At 45.8% G+C, this 23,265-nt stretch overlaps 3 protein-coding genes across 7 annotated transcripts; 2 read left to right on the top strand and 1 right to left on the bottom strand.

The window, feature by feature from the left end:
- Positions 1-1,803: 1,803 nt before the first annotated feature.
- Positions 1,804-14,404, top strand: LOC108090199. Of its 5 annotated transcripts, none has more exons than XR_001771341.2 (5): positions 1,804-2,769; positions 6,425-6,472; positions 7,551-7,940; positions 8,669-9,232; positions 13,306-14,404. XR_001771341.2 is itself a non-coding variant. In XM_017188787.2 (4 exons), exons 1-4 carry the CDS (start codon positions 2,643-2,645, stop codon positions 9,118-9,120), a joined length of 1,017 nt encoding a protein of 338 aa, XP_017044276.1. In that variant the 5' UTR covers positions 1,804-2,642; the 3' UTR covers positions 9,121-14,404. The 5 variants fall into 5 exon arrangements, 1 of the variants encoding a protein (XP_017044276.1); XR_001771340.2 differs by having other exon boundaries at positions 8,669-10,896; positions 12,844-14,404; XR_001771338.2 differs by having other exon boundaries at positions 8,669-13,096.
- A 2,053-nt stretch (positions 14,405-16,457) lies between these two features.
- Positions 16,458-20,289, top strand: LOC108090186 (zinc finger C2HC domain-containing protein 1C). The gene is made up of 4 exons (XM_017188773.1): positions 16,458-16,565; positions 18,948-19,493; positions 19,580-19,615; positions 19,679-20,289. Exons 1-4 carry the CDS (start codon positions 16,512-16,514, stop codon positions 20,189-20,191), a joined length of 1,149 nt encoding a protein of 382 aa, XP_017044262.1. The 5' UTR covers positions 16,458-16,511; the 3' UTR covers positions 20,192-20,289.
- Positions 20,222-22,919, bottom strand: LOC108090185 (THO complex subunit 1). Its single transcript, XM_017188771.1, has 5 exons — positions 22,749-22,919; positions 21,996-22,679; positions 21,537-21,823; positions 21,175-21,477; positions 20,222-21,121 (listed from the first exon to the last, which is right to left on the bottom strand). The coding sequence occupies exons 1-5, from the start codon at positions 22,824-22,826 to the stop codon at positions 20,332-20,334; spliced, it is 2,142 nt and encodes a 713-aa protein (XP_017044260.1). The 5' UTR covers positions 22,827-22,919; the 3' UTR covers positions 20,222-20,331.
- Positions 22,920-23,265: the final 346 nt, after the last annotated feature.

The raw sequence follows: 23,265 nt of genomic DNA, 5'->3' as shown, positions 1-23,265 counted from the left end.
ATTACGTTCGAATAGAGCCTGCGAGCGCCGAGGAAAAAGCGAAAGGCAATGCAAAACACCGAGCCCACTCTGCCAGGGCAAATTTGTGCTGCATAAACTGATTAAGTGATTTCAGGTTCAGGTTCAGGTTGGGGGAAGAGGCAAGATGTGATGGAGGACGGACGGGCTTCACTTTGGGCTGGGGGCTGTTGGCTGTTGGCTGGGTCTCCAGCAAGCAGCACATGCAAAGCATCCGCACCGAACGCAGAGCAGGGAACGTCAACAAAGCTCTGGGAACAGCCAGCTGGCTGAGGACGGGGACAAAGCCATATAGCGTACATCGTATATGCGCTGGCAGGTGCGACTCCCCGGTATTGAGATCCCTTCCCACGAATGGCCCATTAAAGTCCCTGCCACAAACAAGGAGCCACTGCAGTTGCAAAGGACACTGAGATTGCTTTTAAGGAGCTTATGCCTTATGGTCAATAAATGTGGGCAACTCGCTGGCAAACAACAGTTGCCGTTTATTGCGCAGCGGGAATGATTTCTGCCGGAATGACTCGCTTCTGATGGCTCTGCTGCTCGACAAACACATAAGTAGTGTTATTGACAATTTAATTAAAAAATTAATTGACAATTCTGGGATAGCCTTGGGTCCGCAGAAGATTGCTGAACTCGAATAGCTTGCGGTGGCTTTCCATTAATGAAACTTTGCCCGCGAAACACACACATTGTTTTGGTGACTGGCGAGAAATTGTTCCCTCAAAGTTGAAGTATATTCGATAGATATTGCCTTATTGCCATTATAGTATCCTACTATGAATCATCGCTTTAAATTTAAAACAGGTGCTATTTATTTATATTTTTTTTAATATAACAGAATATATTATCTGGAAATGGTTTAATAGTCACCTGCAATATGTTTTGCACTACCAAACTATCAGAAACATCACGCATACGCCATGTAGTACGAGCCCCTTTGAGTCCCCGATGGGCACTACTTAAAATCAAATTAGGATAATTAAATCGCCGTCGTGCATCCTGAATATATACATACTTCGATTTGGGTCACACAGTCACTTGCAAGGGAAGCCACCTCCCAGCCCAGCCACCTTTTGCACCCGAGGAATCGGGCGGGGAGGCGGGGACTTGTTGTCGACTTCATTCTCGGCACCATTTAAAGCGGCAGCTGCGTCCTGTAAAATTTTTGGGGCTCAGCAGTGTTCAAACTGTACTAAGTACTGTTTATTTACTTGCCGCCCGTTTGAATAGTGGCAGAGCGCATTATTACCGATTATCGCCGAGCGGAGCAGATGCTGCCGCCCCATCCGGAGTCGCAGTGGGTTGCCGAATAAACATGGACAGCGATGGCGGGGTGGGTGGTTCTGGGTGGTTCCTGTTGGCTGCTGGATGGTGGGTCACTGGGCGCTCGCTGGGTGGGTAACCTACTAACACGGACGCACCGCCAAAGGGACAGAAAGAGAGAGAGAGAGTGGCGTGCGAAAAAAGTATGAAAAAAGCTCGGGAGAAAGTTGGGAAGATGAGTGAAAGCAGTCGCGCTCCTGTCATCTGTTGGCTGGTGTTTGTTGCCGTAGGACGTTGAAGGACACGACGACCAGAAGCAGCCGCTCGCAGTATCGGTATCAGTATCAGGAGCAGCGTCGCCTCCTTCGTCGTCTGGCGCTCGAGTGTTGTCCTAGTCCTAGCCGAAAGCTCTCGGCTCCCGACGCGCCGTCCTCGGCTCCGGAGCTTCGGTCCTCGGCCAGGCTCACCAGCTCGACAGCTCACCAGCTCAGGAGATGGTCGCCAGTCGAGTTTCGGCCGTCTAACCCAGCAGAGGTGTGCAGCGGACAGCAGAGCAACCACCGCGACATACAGCACCACCAGCAGCAGCAGACAAAATAATTGCGGCCACAAAAGAACGGAAGTCCTGCCTCCTTGACCCTCTGCACTGAATCCCGATTGTATCTGCAACAGCAACATCAACTGCAACAGCAACAGCAACAGCAACTGCTCAACTGCCATCGCAATGCCGTGTTGGAGTGACCCAGCAGCAACCGATTGACTGGCCGACTGACAGCAGAGCATCCTTATTCATTACATGTCCTGGCCGCCGTCCGCTCGCAGGACACGGATGTGTGGAGCAGCATAATTAGCCACAGAACTGGGCGGGAGTGGACAGCAAAAATTGGAAATCCAATTAGCGACGTCAGTTTCAGGACTGCTAATCCATTAATTTCGGGCCATCAACAACAACATTCGGCAAAAAGGCGTTTCTCTACAGCCAGCTCAAAAACAAAAAAGGAAAAAAAAACAGGAAAATCGGGAAAATTTAACACAGAAAAAAGGGAAAGCACTTTCCCTGCGCTGTGTGAGTGCGTCGGTGTGCCGCCGCTGTGCGTGCGAGTGCGTGTGCGTGTGTGTGCGTGTGTCCTGATAACGCGAGCCTGGCGCTGACATCACTTTCACTCGGAGAAGCAACTGAGGAGGCCAACCTGGAACCCGGGAAGCTGCCAGTCGAGTCAGTCGAACGAGTTGTGCACGGCAACAAAATCAATTAAACTACCAATACGACAACCGCCTCAAGAGCAACAACAAAGCTGCCAAGAGCCAATTATCGAGGAAAAGCCAAGGGAAAGCCAAGGAGCAAGAGCCCAGCCAAGATGTTCTCCATGTGCACCAAGGTGAAGTCGCGGAGTGCGGATGCGGACGGCTCGTTCATGCAATCGCAGTCGCAGTCGCAGTCGCAGCAGATGCAGCAGCTCCAGCTGCAACAGCCCCAGGCGATGGGTGAGTAGGGAAAGTGGAACTAGGGGAAAGTTCGGGAGAGAGTGGGGAGAAAGTGAAACCGTACCTGCGACTCAGACTCAAACTGAAACTGAAACTGAAACTGAAACTGAAACTGCGCCCCCGAAAGGCAGTCGGTGTGGCCTCATTTGGCGGAAAACCCTTGAACTCGTTTTTGCTGCCCCACCCCAGATGCCCCGCCCCTCGGCGCCCCTTTCGCCCCTCTCGGCTGCTTATTTTTCTCAATGAATTCGCACACAGGCGCAGCTGCGCGTCCGTCTGATACTTTCTCTTTCACATCCTTTCACCGCCTTTCACATTCCCCGTCATCCTCCACCCCTCCTCCTCCTCCTCCTCCCACTTTTCGGTTGACCCACACCAGCGTTTAACTTATCAAGCGGAATCCAGGATGCGGTTTCATTATGCTGCAATTGTTAACGGTGCCACGCCCATCGGGCAGGACATGTGTGTGCGAGTGGGCGTTGGCAGGCTGTTATGTGTTTGTGTGAGCTCTGCATTAAATCATTAAGTAGAGACAACACAGTCTCATATCTCGCTAAACACGACGTGGGCGTATCTGTGTATTTGCCACGGATCCAGCTGGAAGTGGATCCGAGGATGGCCAGGAGGGCAGGATATCAGGCTGGCTTCGGGTTACAGCTGCTGCTGCAGTTCGTCCCAGGCATAAATCATGTGGCTGCACTCGGAGGAAATGTTTTCGCTGTGATTCCCAACTGGTTTTAGCTGTGAACGATATAAATGACAGTTATTACAGTTTTGAAAAGTTGTACTCGAGTTATGATAATATATGTGGAGCAAAAACATTTTTCTTTAAGAATGAGATTTGCGTAACATGAGTATTATGCAATAATGGCTTATTTACTTTATTTGTTCTTTACTTGAACTTACAAAGGATTTCAAAGGGTTTTAGGTTACGCGAATCTTTCTGTTTAACTTGATAGCCTGTTTTATGAATTCACGGAAGCAGAGCCTTTGAGAAACCTAAACGATGTTCTTTGACATGTTTTTTCGAGTGTGTGTGTGTGTGTGGGTATGTATATCCCAGCCCTTTATCCACTCTCGTATCTAGCCAGGCCAGCAATTATGTCTGTACACGTTTGCCGCTGTCTTCGCCTTCCGCTTCGTCCTTTCGTCCTGCTCCTTGGTGCGAAGGGAATTCGAGAACGACGGGACGGGTTCGTTGTCTGTGGCAGCCACTTGCAATTCTAGCTGATTTGTCATGTGGATGGGGACGCAAGGATGCGAGGATGCGAGGATACGAGGCTGCTAGGATGCAAGTGCGAGTGTGTTGTGTTGGTGTGTGTGTGGGTGTGGGCATGGCTGCATGCGGCTGTGTGCGTGCACTGAAGTGGCACACATGGTGTCCGCTGCCTTGCCATCTTATACAAGCGAGGCAGTGTCCTTCGGCGAGCTCGCTCTCTCATCAACCCCAATGCAACATATTCGCAGGCCCCAATCCCCCAATCCCCGAATCCCCGGTTCAGTCCCAAAGCCCCAGCTCATCCTTTCATCATCTCCGTCGACACTTGGACTGCGTCTATCGTTTTCGTCTGCATTTCGTGTGCTCCTGGGTACACTCATAATATTTTTCTACATCACCTGCAATGTACTTTTGTCTAATGAAACCAATTTTTCGAACTTTTGCTTGCTGATTTTTGTTGCGAACATTTACAAGCTGCTGTTCCATAGCAATAGTACATAAATGGATTATATAAATCATAGGAAAATTTATATAAGAGTATGTGTATGAGTCCCATGAAGTTGTTCTGTTTTTCGTTGTGAAGAATAAAATCTCAGAGGGCACTGAGAAAAGCTGAGCCAATCCAGACCGTTTTGAGGGCAAGCGTCGTTTTTTATCGCGCCGTGCCTCAAGCGTTTTTCAAATGCTGTGCAAGCTCATCGCTTTCCACTCCCAGTCGAAGCAAATTGTCACCAGCCACTCTGGTCGTAATCAGTTTGCTGCAAAAGCAACTTTCTCGAGTGGCCGAGTGCGGCAAAGAATGCCAGAGGGGTTCTTCAAATCCCAAATTACAAGAATTTTTCCACGGGCGCCATTAGGCGCTTATCAGTTTCTCGAATTACGAACTAAGTGCTAAGTACTGGGACTTAATGGCGATGTCAGTCTCATTAAACATTTGAATAAAGAAATTAATTTACTGCATGAGGGAACAATTTCACTCCGGTTGAGCAAACTTTAATTGTTTTTAGAAAAAAATTACATTTTTTATCGGAAGAGTTGATTAATAAGAAGCGTGATTTATTTTAGGTTGGTTTAAGCGTTTCGTTAAATTATTATCGAAGTTTTAAGACAAATTTATTTTTCAAAAAAAGAATCATAAAACAGACTTATAGTTAATCAACATCGATGCAGATTCACTATTATTAATTCCTTGATAAAATAAAAATTTGTTTTTAACTTATTTAATTTTTTGAAACTTTACTATAAACGGAATGGTCGAGGTTGGAAATCGCACAAACAAATAAGATTCTATGTTAACTATTTGTAACCTTAACTTTTTCTTGATTAAACAATTTATTCTTTTTTTTGTAATAATAGGGAAAATTGGTACTAAAGTTTTATCTTATCGATTTCACTGTAGAGAGCAATAGTTAGTTTTACCTTTCTATGTTTTCTAAAGGATTTCTAACATTAAATCATTCTAGGTGTCAAACTATCTGTATACACTAGCGCTCATATTTTTTCCATCAAGTTTTACATAACAAGATAGAATTAATCAAAAAAAAATTATTACTTTTAAGTATTCATCAAAATAATTATGTCTTTCGTGACTATTGCATCTTTTCTTAAATGAAGCGAATTCTTTAAAAATACTTCCTTACATAAGTCATAAATTTGCGGAACTAACAAGGGTTATTAAAAGTTGAACAACAAGCCGCAGACAACTGCTTTAAATCTAAATTAAATCGAACAATTGCCATGCATTCTGCTCAAGTGCTTGCCCACAAGCGAAGGTGTGAAAATGCTTCGCATCAAGTATACGTATGCATGCCCGTTGCCTTGGCCGTCTTTATTGAAATAATTAATTCAGTCCACCGCAAGCGACGTGTTTGCCACTGGCCCAAATCCAGTGCAGTCCCCCCTCGGCTCCCCTCTCCTCGACTGGCGACTCTCGACACTTGACCAAATAAATGGGATGCCAGTGGTAATGAATTTGAAATGAGAGACCGGGCCAGAAGGGCAACTGCAGCGGCATCGGCATCGGGCTGGCTGATTGAGTTGCTGCCGCTGCAATTGCGAGGGAATTGCTAAATGAAATTCCGTGTTTCGCTTTTCGCCATTCGTTATCCGGGCAGCCAGTCGCTTTGCACCTGGATCCGCTCAGACTTTCGGTTCGCAACTGCAGTTTTGGTGCGTGGGCGTTGGACTTCGGATGTCGGATGCTGGAAGCTGGATGCTGGATGTTGGATGCCAGGTGACCTGGGGAAGTGGGAAAGCAGTTCTTTGGGGGAAATGGGCTCCTGCTGCAGCGTCAGATTCCTGTTCAATTAGTGGCATCGTGTGACTGGGCACTGGTTCTCTAAGCACTGGGCAACGGCCAGCGGATGCCGACCAGATGAGATTCGCAGCGGATATTTCCCCACTTGGCGCTCATTCCAAACTGTTTTCTTTTTGCAGGAACTGGCGGGAAACAAATCAAGGGCGGCTACCTACTGCGCTACAAGAGTAAGTATACCTCAAAACTATACAACTTAACAATCATTTTAAAAAGCAAGAAAAATAAAGGAAAGCATTTAAACATACCTTCAGGGTATTGAATATTTTCCAATGACCTGTGTTCGTCAACGAAATACCTGACATGATTATTTGTACCCTGTTAAGGCACTTAAATAGGGTTTAGCATATGTAAACCACCTTTTTAAGGAAATATTTTAAAATCACCGAAAGCATGTCATAATTCGTTCGAATTTAGTACGAATTCGTTCACCTGCAGCAGAACTAGTTGCTAGGCAATAATAAGGACCCCACATTGCAGCGTCCTTGAAAGGACGGTCCAGTTAGATCCTTTCCTCTGGCTGTCAGCACTGAAGGGACGAACAGAACCCCTCAGCAGAGACGACAATCTGTCAAATCAGCACAACAGTAACAGTCCTCCCAACAGTCGCCCCAAACAGGATGACGCAGCATCCGTGGATGAGGTAGATGGATGAGGACTGCGGTCCTTCGAGTGCCGGAATGGGGTATAATCATTTCGGGGTCACATTCAAGTGTAATTACTCATGATTTGGCAGGGCTGTGTGTCATTGTCATGCTCGCTCGGCCGGATTGGAAATCATGGCCTAAACAATTTGTGTTGAGCCCCTGGCGCAAATTACTAGAGAAATGTATTCTATGCTGAGAAAGAAAGCTGTGCTAGGCAGGAGTGAGTTAAAATGACCTCTTATAACTGATTACAAATATGAACAAATCAATACACTGGCTTCTAAATATTTCAGTAAAGATTTCAGTAATTCTAAAAATTTACCATAGGAGAAATTCAAAAACAACAGTGTTTACAATACTTAAGTCAAATAGAATTGGTTGAACAAATACATATATACAGACTGCAAAATATTTCCTGGAATTGTTATGCAAGGGCTTACTAGTTATGTTCCCTTCCCACTAAAAGTATTATCTCTTTGCTCAAAAATAGTTAGGATTTTATTTTAGGAGAATATGCGTTACTTATAATAAACCAAAAACAATGGCAATGAATGGTTATCAAGGACTTACTATGACTCCGTTCCTCTTTATCCTTGTGCAGAGCAAATGTTCTGGAACCGCTGGGCGGAGGAGTGGGTGGTGCTGTACGATGACTCGACCATGGCCTGGTTCACGGAGCCGGGCCGCTCCTCGCCGACGGGCAAGATCCTGGTGAAGGAGGCACCGGAGATGCTGGCCATCGCCCACTGGACCGGCCAGATTCCGCGTCGTCCTCCGCTCCCCGCGGGCGTGAATGTGTCCCAGCTGATTGCCCTCGGATCGCAGAGAAAGCGCTCCAAGGTTTACTGGATGCTGGCCAAGTCGGAGCAGGAGGTGAGCGACTGGATCGATGCGATTACCAAGACCCTCCCACCGCCTCCCCAAATCGAGCTGGTGGTGGACAAGCCGCACCTGATGAACGTGCTCCGACGTCCGCTGGTGCGCATTAGACGTGAGTAAAGCCCACCTGAAAGATTGTAATCCATCCTCCTATTTTAATCGCTTGGGTTCCCTTCGGAAGATGTCTCGTTCACTCAAACGCCTTTCTGAATGCACATAAGGCCGTATTTGTTGTCGCAAAATAATTATCTTTGTGAAATAGTTTTTTTTTTAATGCTAAAATTCCGCTTTTTCTGATAAAACAGCAAACATTAATATTTTTTAAATATTGTTTATAAGGAATTGAGTAAGATAAGAAAAATAATAGGAGTTATCAAGGCTTAACCTTTGGTTGTAATTATACGAAATTCACCAAATGTGAAATAACTTTTTAAAACGAATGTATATTTGTGTTCAAATTTACCTAAGGTTTGCTTATCTCTCTAATTCATCATACCCAACGCCTAAGAAGTTATTTTACCAATTAATCTTAAGATTTTAGTTATAAATACAAAATGATTTTAAATTACTACAACCACCAGCAAACAAAGTAGATGCTTAAGCTGATTTTCCTTTAATTTAATTATACGAAATTTAGTGTGTCTTACAAAATAAATTAAGGGATACCACACCAATATGTTATAAACGACTTTAAAAAGTAGGCGTGAAATACTTTGAATTTAATTTTTTTTATTTACTTATTTTTTTTTAAAAAGTTTAGCTTACCGGTTTTTTTTAGGGAAAAATTACACTACATATTAAAAAAAAAGATTCTTTTCCCTAATTACTTTATTTGTGCAGCTGCCACCCAGTCGGAGGTGAAGCAGCGCAAGGCGGCGTCGCATGGAGCCAGCGGGAGCAAGCACCACCACTGCTCCTCGGCGATGACCACGAAGCTGTTCCGGCAGACGCAGAACCCGCTGGTGAAGAGCGACGCGGCGGTGGCCATCCTGAGCAAGAAGCCGGACTCACGGGCCTCGCTGGCCTGCGCCTTGCCTTGGGGCCACGGATGGGGATGGGCCACACTGCCCAACGGAGTGTGGAGCGGCGGGCTGACCTGGTCGCAGTGCGAGGACACCTTCACCCTGCACGCCCTGCCCACCACCCACTGCACCAACCTGATCGACACCTCCTGCAGCGGGGCCGTCTACCACACGGACATCGGCGGCTTCGACTTCCACTCCTCGGGCGTGGACGACATCGGAGGCGAGGACTTCGACTACGCCATGGACTGCGGCGACTTCATATTCTAAACTCCCTCCAGCGAGCGCTCAGCCAAACACCCACCCGTCGGCGGGCAGGACGAAAGAGTCTTCGTCCTTGCCCCGCGGACCCTGTCTTCGATCGGAAGGAGCTCAGCAACTGGTAGTCGCTTGGGTAGTATTAATGTTTAACCGTGCTTTCGTTACCCTCTGAGTGTTAGGTGTTGCTAGGGAGGAAGGAGAGCTTCCCAGTATTGCGTATACGCCCCATTGTCCTTGTCCCAGTCAGGTTGACTTCCCCACTCCCCGCATCCATCATCGTGCTCAACTTTGTGCATTGCCCCATTTGCGTTAAGCAGTTAAACTGCGAATACAAACGTAATTACGCGCGGTTTTCCTACATATTTTCCTCAGTGTGGCAGAGTATGTACAAGTATGTGTATAGCTGTGGCCAAAGTAATAGTTGTGACACCTTGTCTAAAGTTGATTCCCAAAATTGTTACTTTTTTAACAAGCAGTCAAACGCATTTTACCTTGCCATCAAAAGGGAATTTTTGAAGGCAAGTGCGGAAATTAAAAGTCAAGTTTACCAAGTTTAATTTTCAGAATGTCTCTGGTTTGTTAAAAAAATGAGACAGCTGCGTTAAAATCAATAAGTTGGTTTCATGTTAAACTATATTTTAAAGTGACAGTAGAAAAATATTCTTAACAATTTGAGTATTGAATTCTTTCATAGTTTAACTTTATTGTGAGGTACTATAAAATAATACGTATACTTGTTTTAAATTAGCCTTCTCACAAAGTACAAAACACTAAAATTTTTTCAAAAGTAATTTTGCATTTTTCAAAAAGTAATCCGGGTGCCACAATTATTTCTAAAGGCGCGCCGCTGTAGCCGCATCTCGAACTCTATCAGATCCATGTGTATCTGCGTATCAACCACATATGCGTATGTATATGTTGTGCCACACGCTCGCCAACCGACAACCCACCAACCCACCAACCAGTAACCACTAACCACAACGCCCCAACCACATTCAGCCATCGCAGTCGCTGTTGCAACCACAAGCATTTGAAATGCGAAAATATTTTTGCATCGCGCATATAAGTAGGCTACAACATATTTTGCACTCGACGAGCAAACAAATTACAAATTACAATAAATAATGCAGACAAGACGAAGCGACAACTAAATTAAAAACGAGAAAAACAACCGCAAGAGATTGAAATACTTTTGTGTATTTTGAGACTTTTGAAATTTATATTGATGCAATTTGTAATGAAAACACTTTTCAAATTGTTTTGCCATAATTTTCTAGAATTTTTGAAATCGATAGTATTAACCGCAAGCCCCCAAGTCCAAAGAAGAAGTCCCCAACCCCCGGCGATCCCCGCAAGAACCCATTTTTGTGTGCAAATTTTTGAAACATTTATACAGATACAGCGCGCGTAAATTAAGTCAGTCGAAAAATCGATAAATGTTTAATATAATTGTGCAAAGGCAAAACAAAGCGGAAGGCCAACGCAGAATTTTAAAGCGGAGCATAGCAGTTTTTATATAGCATGTTAAACAGAAATGACAGTAAACAGGAAAACCAGGTAAATAACTCACGTAATTAAGAGCGGTAAAACGAACTCTAGTCGTAACAACCCACACACACACACACACACACATCCGCAACGAACACACAAACAGAGACACACACAATTACACCGAACCCGAACCCGAACCCTAGTGTTAGTCGTAGCACTTAAGGCATGGCATCCGAATGTCAGTTTAGTTTACGAAACTAACTCTCACAGATCGACATACCCACCCGTACTGATGTAAAGTTTATAAAACAAAATGAAAAACCAAATGTAAAACAAAACAAAACAAAACAAAAAACCAAAACCAAAACCAAGCGAAACAGCAGAGACAAGTTAGCAACCCAGGAAAATGGCAGAGCAAAGCCGGAGACGAGCAATTAGCAGTTAAGAGCACACATTCGAATTTCGAAATCACAGCGGAGCCGGGAGAAAGGCCATCGCCGAGTATCCCCAGGTTCACCCACTTCATCCCACATCGATACGATACGATTCGATTCGATTCAATTCGTTTCGATTCAATTCGATTCGATTCGATTTTGAATTTGAATTTGATTTAAATTTAGATTTTGAGGAACTTTCGACACTATTTGTGCGGAAGGGAAACGCCGCTACGGACACCTTGAGAAACAGTAACTGTAAACGTACATTAGGCATATAGAGAATCTAGGCTAAGATAAGTCGGAACGAGAAGGTATATAGTGTGTGTGTGTACTGTAAGAACGTAGGAACGTGCAGGTTTTCAAATGTTGCATGCCGCGCATAGGCGTAGAGCTATAGCATAGAATCGCGAAATATTATGTAAAATACGGGTAAGAGGACACTTCGAGTCTCCTGCGCATCTGTTGCATGTCCTTGTAGGCGCGAGTATACTTATATATTACTGTGTTTACTATATGTACAACAATAACCAAGAGCAAAGCTGCGCGGAATGAGGAGAATCAAGCGCAACCGAAACAGAAACCAGAAACAGAAACCAGAAATGGAAACAGAAACCTTAAACCTGAGCCTTCAGCCTTAGCTATCACGCCCATCGCCCACCATCGCCTACTAGTCCTTATAGTGTCTAAATATCCACGTTTGTGTGCATGTATACAATACCTATAGCTATATAGTCGGGATACGCGTCGAACGGCAGGAGCGAGCTGGGCGTCGGAGGAAGATATACACATAGAACTCATATAGAACCCGCCACATAACGTAACGTAACGTAATCGTAATCGTAAACGTAAACGTAAACGAAATGTAGACTAAAAGACTTAAGCAATTGTCGTTTAGACGTTAAATTAGAGCGCATTGAATGTTGGCTTATAGTTCTAGATACAGAAGCGAACCAGGAGCGGCGTGCGTTTAGGAGCGTTTAGGAACATATTAAGGATATCCTCACCACAGTGTTTTAGTCTGAAGCCTAGTCCGAACAAATCGAAGAGCCAGCGAGCGGGGCGAGTAATAAAAGCGAGTCGAAAATGCGAAAACCAAACTAAAACCTAATGAAAAACGAAAACAAACGTAAACGTAAAAGTTAAATCAACCTTGGACAATCACGCATACGCATGTAGGAAACCGGATTAAATAATGTATGTAAATTGTTTGGGCCTCGGGTCGGCGACGCAGCTCGTGTGCCATAGTCTTAGCACGTCCAGCACGGGTCCTCCAGGACTCCGTGAACTCAACTAATCTACCCACACAAAGCACACACGACGCGATGCGATTCGATTCAATTCAATCCGATTCGATTCGATTCGATTGAGGGCTCGAGCCAGGTCAAGCTTCAATTAGGTGTCAATCCCCCTCGCTCTTCAGTTATGTAAACCGAGAAGTATTTTTGTAAACTTTATTAAGAACACCGAAATCGAAATCGAAACAGAAACCGAAAAAAAAAAGAACAAAAACAAAACTAAGAAACCAAAGCAAAGCGCAAACGTAAACGTAAATATGAACATGGATGTTTTAAAACCAAAGTTAAGCAAACGTAAAACAAAAGTATACTTTAGAGGCAAATTTTTGTAGAATAATTGTACACGTAAACTGCATTTCCGATGTTAGCTGAACAACCGTATATAGTATGTATATACACACCCACCCACTGGTAGGTGGGTGTGTGTGTGTGTGTTGAGCAAGACACACCCGTTTTTATTGTGCTGCGCATTTTCAGCGGGCGGCTGAACTGTGAATAGTTTACCTTAGGTAGCGTGGCATCGCGTGTTAACCGCATTTGATGTAACCGAATTATGAAATTGTAGAACTAGAGCCCAGTCGGAAATCGCTGGCAAGTCGTTGTGGAGATCGCCATCGCCTCCGTCATCGCCATCGCCAACGCCGTCGCCATTGCGATCCGCAACCGGAAGCGGAAGCTGGCCTCCCGCCATCCGGCCGTCTTGGCAGGCGTTGCGCATACGCCCCGGCGACCCAAACGCAACCGCAACCCACAATTAGGCTAGTAAGTTCGCGTTGTTTGTTATCAGTGTCGTTGATGTTGATGTTGAAATTGAAATTGCCGTGTCATTGTTAAACGTACTCAAGTTGTAAGCCGACCGCGATCGGAATTAGCTGTTTTCGGTAACCAGAGAGCGCAAGCAGGGCGGCATCAATCGACCCACGCAGAGATTATACAAATTATACAAGCAAGCAAATATATACATTACATAGGTGTGCTAGTACCCGACCCGAATCCGTACCCGTACCCGTACCCCGAACATGCCAATATACAACATCGGTGTAAGAAGCTGCGGTCGGGACTTCGGCTCGAACCAACTGAAAGTGTGAAGAAGTTTTAATCCGCCAGCGCAGCCTTGCCAAAGACTCTCCCCGATCCCCGATCCCCGTCGAGTTTCCCCCCGATCAGTAATTAGCGAAGTACTACGTAATTCTATAGATGTGTATGTGTCTATAAATATATTTTGTAGACGCTCACTCGCCAGACGCCGCCGAGCTCGAAAATCACTGGCTTAGAGCCAACCCAGGAAGCCATCGGCCATCGGCCAGAAGCGCAGATCTTTTCGTGCGGCAGGTTCAGGTTCAGCCCACTCAAGCCAAGAGCGACTGCTGCCACTCTCTTGGCTTCTTGGCCAACTCGGCAAACTAAGAGAGACGCTGGCACGCTCTCAAATGGTTTCAAACCGCAGCCCAAACAAGCGAGCACTGTATGAATAATTATTACGAAAACGATGAGCAAATAGACGCTAAGCGACCAGCAAGAAGTCATTAAACGAACCAGCCATCGAGCGAATATGAAAGCTCAAATGCTCTGCACCATTATAATTTTATTTAAGCCAATAATATTTGTCACGAATTATAATAATTTAAACAGACTTCAATGAATAATTTGTGTTTCTTATATCCAAACCAAAATTGTAACACATTAAGAGCCTGTCACAAGTTAAGGACTAAAAGACCGAAAAACTATCTAAATTGATAAGCGGGCTCTTGTCATTTTGTTTGATGTATTCAAAATTGTATTTTATTAAGCTAATAACTATTTTAAGATGTATTAGAACATTTGTATTAGGAATACATTTAAGACCTCCCTAACCACGCTTAACTATGATTTATTGTGCTTTGGCAACCGAATGCCAAAAATACCATACACCTCATCCAAGTTCGATTCGATGACTTCAAAGGGGGATGATCAAGAGTGGAAGGCGGAAAACATCTGCGAAGCGTCAGCGTTGATAAATGTAAAACAAAAGCAAATAAAGTTTAGCAACAACATCTGAGAGACAGAAAAAAACAGCCGTCGAGCGATAAATACATGTTTCTCTTCGCGTGCACGCACATATAGTATGAGTACGGGACTCAGGGTTTCTGGGTTCCTAAGAGGGGGGCGATATGGAGGGGTCCTATCCGATAAACTGACTCACCCGACACGCCATCATCCGCAGATCAGTTGGCGGTGCAACGCTCGATGTCGCCAACTTCGCAACTTGTTCGGGCCGGCCAGCTCGGTGCGGTGTGTGTGGAATTGGATTTGGATTCCGAATCGGACTCGGCGCCCCAATGGAGTCTTGTCTCAGTAACCGCGCAAACTTCTAAGCAAACAGTCGACGACGCGGGTTCCTCCGAAACACAAAACACAACAACAGAAAACAAAGAGAAAGAAGCTTCAACAGTTGAAGCCAAAGCAGTCGCGACACACGCGGCGTATGCGTAATTACGGGCCATCAACAGCTGGCCAGTTGCCCACGGAGGAGCCACCGGCTATCCTTCGGTGACCCAGTTCGAGGTCCGGCTCTAAAGTTCAATCCTCGTTCGAGTTCGAGTGCCTCCTTAGTGTGTCAATAAACTCGCGTGCCCAGTGTCCACTCCCCGCAATCCGCCATCCGCCGTCCAACTCCCTGCCGCCAGGTCAACAGTGCCCACTCCCAAGCGCTCTGGTCCGGAGGTATTTGCCCACAGAGCACAAGGCTGGTAAGTTCGCTCGGCAGTGTATGCAAATCGCAGCTCCAAACACAAACAAAGCCGGCCGAGAGTCGGAATTAGTCAGCGAGAAACGACGTGTGCCAAAATGCCGAAAAATACATAAATTAATGGCATTGTTAGTAGGAGGGGATGGATAAGGGGGAGGGGATGGATAAGGGGGAGGGGATGGAAAAGGGGGTGGGATTGGAGAAGGGGCAGGGAAATAGTGGTTGTCGTTCATTATAGACTCAGACAAAGAGCAATCCAAATTTTTAGTTTAGCTTAGAAATATAAATTAACAAGGGTTTTTCAAAAGCTGTTCATTAAACCATTATAACAGTTAATTTCTCGAATTTGTAATTTAACTAAATACCAATCAAATGCAAATATGTCAGTTGTTATTTATTGTTGTCATTGCAATGCAGTACAGACCATATTAGAAATGTAAACAAACCGACTTTATGCCTCATCAAAACGCCTGTTAGCATTTCCATACATTTGCATTGAAATAAATAATCATTTTCAAAGGTCAAACAAGAACAAAGAAGCAAATATTCAGATAACTTAAAAATGTATCTTTTTATAATATTTCTTGCTTTAGGTAAGCTTCAAAAAAGTTTTTCTGGTAATAAAGTTCATTTAAAGCATTTAAAAGCATTACACGTTGTGATTTCTTTTCGTTTTTTGCTATTTATTTTCGGTATTTGGTGTTCCATGTTTTATCTTTAATTTAATTAGTTTGTAATTATTTGCTTGTTTTTAAATCTGTATTTTATCAAAGTAGGTATCAGCCTTTGCTTATCCAGTCAGTTTGGCTTTCTCTGCCCCTGTTCAGTTGTCAGTCAGGCAAAATTTCATTTCACCGAATGAAAGCGTATCAGATTTTTGGCATCATAGCGTGTTTTGAACTACAAAAAAAATTCTAGTCGTGCATTCCTACTTTTCTCAATTCATTTTTTGGTCAAGATTTGTAGTTTTATAAGAACACGTCGAGATCAGCGTTCGCTTTCATCGAAGTTTGCACGCTTTTGCGAGTTGGAGTGAGTTCGATTGGATCTGATTGGGTTGGATTGGCTTGCTCATTGATCGCACCGTATTAGGAGCGGCCATCGGCCCACAATTGTCAGTCTGGGTCTGGGCTTTGATCTGGGCACGGCTTGAACTGCTTCCACTTCCATTTCCACTTCCAGATCGACACCTACGTCCACGTCCACATCCACATCCACTGACGCCTCCTGGCGACACTTATCGGCCAGTTGCTGCTGCTGCTGCCGCTTTATTTGCTTTCTGCCAACCTGCATGACTCACCGGAGAGTCTGAGCCGGGTCTGCGGTAACCAAACACTTTGAGCCAAGCTCAGTCGCGTCATCACCTTGGCCGGAGCCCACACGCGAACATCGCAGCAAATCGCATCGAATTCAACCGCTCGAATCAAATTGAATAGACTCTATTTGGCGATGGCGTCAGAAGCCCCGGGAGAGATGAAGAATTCAAGGCTTGCGCAAATGCAGGTAAGAGCATATAGTTCGTATCAACACAGGTAAAAAATACCAAAGATATGCTATTTGGTTTTTAGGATACCTATTTGTAAAACCTGCCATGCTTAAAAGAATCTTTGAACGATAGTAGCAAACCATTTATGATGGGTTAAGCTTACCAAGCTAGGAAATTACTTAGGCCGCTTCAAAAGCCATTTATTTCAGAATTTAAAAATACAAATACAACAAAAAAACTTTAAGGCGGAAGATTGAATTGAAGCATAATAGAGTTTGACAGAACCTCGTTGAGACCGACATTTATGTTCTCAAAAGTAGCTTAAACCTAAGCCAGATATCTACTTTAATTTCCGTGCTGTGCCTTAAATGGTCTGCAGCTTTGGTCGGAGTTCTATTTCGGGTTCTCTCGCCGAAGTTTCCCAGCGAAATGCCAGCTAATTAATTTGTATGTGCTTCTGCTCATATTTGGTAATGGGAACTTTTGTCGCCCCCGCAACGAAACAAAAGGCGCTCCTTGACTGCCATCTGTTTATGGCGAACAGAGGCGTCGACACTGCGGAGGGCTTGAGCACTTTCCCCGCACTAAGCTGTAATTAGTGTGAGCCAAGCTACGTCACTGTATTAGCCACTCAATATCGAAAAAGGGTTGACATTAGGAAAGTAAACATGCATACGTGCACAAGAGAAAACGAGCCAAAAAAGCGAAGGTTAAGAAATTACTCTCAAATAAATAATTCAAACCTTGGAAAAAATAATAGTAATATTCAGTTTTTGTTGTTTTTAAAATGGCCTTTGGTCTACAGCATTTTGATTTATTGCATTATTGGCAAAGAGAAAATATTAAAATTTGTTTGAGTGCCCATGCCCATTTGTCCAACTATTGTAATTAATCAATCAGAAAATTTACCCAGGGAAATAGTCGTGCGCGATTTTTATCGCCGAAGGGGCGGACGGTAAAGGACAATGCTAAGGTCCTTTGTCACCTGGTCGCCGCTCTTCCTCGGCGGCATTCAACAATTGCTGGGTCCTTGGGGGAGGGGGTGGCTAGTGGGATGGTGGGCTGTTGTGCTGTTGTGCTATTGGACTGGTGTGTGTGTCCCAAGGGGTCCGTGTCATGGCAACGTTGCAGTCATTGATTTTTTGTTGTTATTGCTGCACGCCAATAACAACAAAAACAAACGGCTGGCCAAACAAAAGGACAGCAGGCTGGGATTTCTCGAGTGTCCGATATACGAAGAGGACCCTCTTTTTTGCCTTTAACGATTCGCCAGGTGGCCATGGCTGAGCTCGAAGGCCACTACCAGGACACCAGAGGCAGAAGACAAGCGCACTAGGAGGACAAGCAGGGAGGAACATGCCCACAGCCACGTTAACACCCACACCCACACCCCAACCGCATTCCCATTCCCGATCCCGGGGAGAGGATAAGGTTTCCTTTGCCCAGGCGGGTCGTGTGGCAAGGGGTTTTATGTACTGGCGGCACGTAAGTGGGCACGGATTTATTCGCAGTTGCCGGGAGGAGGTGCCTACCCACCAGGGTGGTCACACCTCCTCATCGCCAGAATAGACAGGCAAACAAAACACAAACGCAAACACACACTGAAACCCGGACAGTTAATGACTCCACTCGGGGGAAATGGACGCGCTAATGTCCAGTTCCGTTCGCTCAGTTGACACGCGCTCTCCGGCCAGCAATGTTGCAATCTGCGGACAGGGACGAGTACGGGGACGGAGATGGAGACTTCCTCCAATACGACTTCGAGTCGGAGCCGGGACAGGACCACATTCTGCCCCTGAAGCTGAACGAGTCCTGGGCGGCCAGGCGCCTCATGGAGGCACTGAGTCACCTGCCCCCCAGTGGCAGCAATTCTGCACCCGTGAGAACAAATACAAATCTATTTTAGTGCAATGCAATTTAAAAGTGAAAGTAAAGAGAACAGGTGGATTAAATAAAATATAAAATATTAAAGTTTATTTCTAGTTGAGCAAGTGAAATATTAAAACTCCCAAAATAATGCTAATTAAAAAAATTAAATAATGTTTTAATTTTTAATGCCAAGCATTTTGCCAAGGCTTTAATCAATTAGTTTCAAGGGCGGCTAATCAATTATTTAGAAATCATGAGTTGGCAACAAAACACAAATGCACATGACAGTGTAAACATTAATTGAACTAAATATTTTAAATTCGGAATCAAAGTTGTGTATTTGGAGTCTAAAGATTGATAAATAGTTTATTTTTAAACAGAAAGTCAACTGAGTTAATCCCTTAAAAATGGGCATTGTACAGTGAAGAATTTCGATCGCAGCCGCATTTTAGAAGGGGATTTTAAAATATCAAATATTTTAAATTTTAAATACTTATATAATATAGTTGTATTCAATTCTCCTCCACCAGATGCGTTTCCAGCAACGGACGCAGCAGGAGCAGGAGGTGCGTCGGCGGGAGCTGATGGGCGCGAAGACGAGTGTCGAGAGCCTGACCGGTGGAGCGCCCAGTGCCGCCACCACCAGGCTGATTGGGAACGGAAAGGTGCGTCAGATGTTCGACGAGCGCCGCCGGGGAGCGGGCATTGATCGCAGCCATCCCCTCAAGCCGATCGGAACCCTTCCGTCGCCGCCCGCCCAAGCGAAAACCCGCACTCAACAGCCGATGCAGCGGCTCGTTAAGGGCGTTTCCGACATGAACCTGGGGGATCCGCCCAACGCCGGCAGGCGGGTCACCAGCGACAGCAACAACAACAGCAAGTTTGCCACCCCACGAACAGTGAACCGAAACCTGAAGCCGGTGGTCACCCGGAAGACGCCACCTGCCCAGGAGGCGACACCCACCCAGCAATCCCCGTTTCCGCCGCAGCGCAGTCCCAGGATGCAGGCATCAAACCGATTGACCGGTGGGACCACCGCACAATCTATTCGCCCTTCGCCGCCACCGATTCGACGGGTGAGTAGAATCAACACGGCTCAGTGCTGTCAATCACATTCTAAACTTGCTCTCTCTCAACATTTAACATGCCTGTTCCGGAGCAGTCGGAGCCAAAATCCCCAGTTAAAAAAGTTAACATGGTAAGTGCCCCACAAAAGAAGGCAGAAGTAGACTGTACTGCAACTACCCACTGATAATTCCAGACCTCCGCGACAGCGGCCCCGGAAGGAACTGCTCTGTGCCGGCACTGCGGACGGCACTTCAACACGGATCGCCTGGGAAAGCACGAGGCAGTGTGCCAGCGCATGGTTTCCACCAAGCGCAAGATCTTCGATGCCGCGAAGCAGCGCGTAGAAGGCACCGAAGCCGAGAAGTACAACAGGAAGCCGAAGGGGATGCGCACGCAGACCAGCTCGTACAGTAGTGCTGCCCAGCAGAAGGGTCTGACCACCGGGGTGAAGAAGAACAACTGGCGCAAGAAGCACGAGGAGTTCATCCAGTCGATTCGAGCGGCCAAGCAGGTGCAGTTGCACTTGGCGCGCGGCGGCAAGCTGAGCGACCTGCCACCGCCGCCGCCGTCGGAGAACCCCGACTACATCCAGTGCCCGCACTGTGGACGTCGGTTCAACCAACAGGCCGCCGAGCGGCACATCCCCAAGTGCGCCAACATGATACACAACAAGCCCCGGAACGGTCCTCCGCCGAAGCGGCGTTGACAGGCGATCTGGAATCGGTTATAGCTGATCTCTGGTTGATAACAGTGGACATGTCCATACTTTTACTTGTGATAAAGAAGTTTGATGATTGGAACGAACCTAAAGTGGCCTATAACTAGGGTGGGTTCTTTGTGGCGAAGCTAGTCAGACAGCACCTCCACGTCGTTGTCGGCAGCAGCTGGAACGGCTGGCGCGGCAGTGGATCCGGATTTTTCCCGTTCAATGATTGCCTTTACCGCATCGGCGGCCTTGTGCATTTCCAACCCCTCGAGCATGTACGCCCAGTTGTCCAGGGTGGCGTCATCGTCATCAGATATCCAGTTAGTCAGCATTTGGATGCAGGCCACGTTGGCCGAAGGGTCCTCCGATTGGAAGAAGAGCAGCTCGTCGTTGGTGAAACCAATCTTCTTGCCCACCTTCATCCAGGGCTCGCCTATCAGAGGTGCTATTTCCTGAATGTGCTCTTTGGTCACCATAAGAGGCTTCTCGTGGGCTGGCACCTCGTCGACGTCCTCGACCACGGGCTCGCTGTCCTCGACCTCGAGACCCTGCTCTGGTTCCGTATCCTGGAGGGCCACTGTAGCATCCTGCTCACTCTCCGTGTTGGCATGGTTGACAGCCAGGCCAAAAGTGTTCTCCGAGGAGTTGCTCGATAGTAGAGCTGCTGGCTTTGGCTCCTTGTCCCTGATGAGACGCTTGCGCACCTGCTCCAAATAATCGGAGATCTTGCTTGAGGGCTGGGAGAGCGAGGTGAAGAAGTGAGGCGTCTGGCGGGCAAGCAAACGCAGTGCTCGCCACTCAAAGGCGGGGTCAGTTTTTTCGTGCGGCGTCTCCAAATATGTTTCCAATAGCGGCAAGAAGTTGCGTTGCTCGCTCTTGCAGGCCTGCAAGTTGTCCGGGGAATAGTTCCACAAACGGGTTAGGTTATCGCTGAAAGATTTTTATGTTATTACGCTGACTTTTCTTGGCTTTGTGATACCTACTTTCCCAAGAAGAATTTGCCATTGCGTGCAGCATCGCGCAGCGCATCGCCCAGTGGACGCCTTGGTCTTTTAGGGGGAGGTGGCTTTATATCTTCTTCGCTCGCAGTCGGTTCTTCCGGCTTTTTGAACTCCTTGCAACCTTCGTTCTTCCAGTTGTTCCACATCTCCTCTCGAACTAGCATGTGGTGCACTGTTCGAGCAAACCGCTTGCCGTACGGCGGCGTCTCCTCCAGCAATTTATAAACACGTGACTCTGTTTCCTTGATAAAGTCAGCCTGCTCTGCAGTCAAGGTGTATGTGTCGCTGAAAGTTCACGAATTGAACGACGTTCAAAAACCCTAAGTTATTCCTTATATACTTACATTTTAAACTTAACACTGACTTGAAGGTACTGAAAAAGAATTAGAAACTGCACCAGGACAGCCCTTCGGAAATTGGCATCAGAGAGCTGTAAGGCTAGAAGTTTCGGATTGGTCAGGAATTTGGCAAAGAAGTGATTCGCCTTAATCACGGCGGTCACCGCTGTAGTATCAACGGCATCGTCGTCCACCTCCATTGACTGGGCAGCCTCGGTTGCGTTATCGCTGCCACTTTGCCTCACGTCCTCCAACTTAAAGCTTGAGAAGGACTGCAGAATATTCTCGGCGTGCTGAAAGGAAGTATTTAAAATCTATTAACTTGAAAAACGTTTTGGTTTTTTGTTATTATTTAATTAAGTTATTGAATACTAATTCATAGTTTGGCAAGCATCCTACTTGTGTTAGAAATCTTGCATTAATGCAGAAATGCAACGTTATTAAACTCATCTAAGAATATCTTACCATCTGAAACATTTTCCATTGAGCCTTGTTGTAGCATTGATTGGGATTTCGGAAAAAGTCCTGTAGCGACCAGAACTTGCAGTAGAGATCGTAGTCAATCTTCAAGGGGATATCCTCGGCTGTGTCCTCCAACTCCTTGTTGTCGCTCTCGTCGTGGTCCTTGCTATCCAGCCCGTACTCCGTGAAATTCTCCAGGTTAAACTCGGACACGATGTTTAGGCCAGAACGCTCCGAAAAAGGAAAGAATTTGGAGAGGAAGAGTAAGATGCGTCCGCAGAACACAGTGTTTTGGGTACGCGAAAGGCGGCGCAGCAAGTCGTTGCACATGCGTAGGATATTGTTCTTGCAGGAGGCGAAAAAGATCTCTTCCTTCCACACCTCCACAAGCTCCTCGACGAACCGAAAGATCTCCTGGCACTTGTCCAGCGTGACCACGTCAAAGGTGTCGATGAGCAGCACCACGGGAATGGTGTTGGACACTATATCGGCACGCGTGGCGGCCACGGAGAGTTGCACGAGATCGCCAATGCGCTGCACGTCGTCCTCCAGCCGCTTCATAAGGAGCACCCTGAACGCGTGGTCCATTGGCAGGCGCTTGTCGTGCTCGGTATTTGCCGGGAAGCTGTTATAAGCCTTGACCAGCATCTCCACATTTCCATCAGTGATAGCCAGTTCCAGGGCTTTCTGCAAAATCGACGTTTAAAAATTCATCAATGCCGGCTTTGGAGATCGTGTCCTTCCACCAATTCTTACCTCAAACGCTGTTTGTAGCGCAAAATAGTTAGCCAGCTTCCCCGGCCCCTTGCCGGCCACTTCTACAGCGGTGGTCATTTTCCTTTAAACAGTATTTGCAGCTACAACAGCGGGGAAAATAAGGAAATTTATGTTTTCTTTTTAACTAAAACAAACCGGCAGTGTTGTTAAGAGCTGTGGTTAATCTTTATTGTTCAACACTTTTTTTTTCCAAAACATATCGATAGCAAGTCGATTTAACGCAGCGGGAAGTTCTATAACTGTATGTTTTTTAAATTTACAATAAAAATTAAAGAAACCAACTTAAACAACTTTATCTAAAAAATCAAACATAATATATCAAAAATCGAAACATTTTGTTAAATCATTTAATATATTCAATTTTATTTAAATCGAAATGCTGTTTTACCTTTATATAATTTTAGTATTAAATTCTAAATGAATTACTAATAAATCGGATTTTTTAAATTGTGCAATTGTCTCAAGCTACATAAGCCTTTTTCCTGGTGTTGCAGAC

The sequence above is a fragment of the Drosophila ficusphila genome, unplaced genomic scaffold, assembly GCF_018152265.1.
Source record: "Drosophila ficusphila isolate 14025-0441.05 unplaced genomic scaffold, ASM1815226v1 contig_791, whole genome shotgun sequence".
NCBI classification, from domain to species: Eukaryota; Metazoa; Arthropoda; class Insecta; order Diptera; family Drosophilidae; genus Drosophila; species Drosophila ficusphila.
Note: the sequence above shows the minus strand (reverse complement) of the source record. Positions and strands in the feature narration are given on the sequence as shown.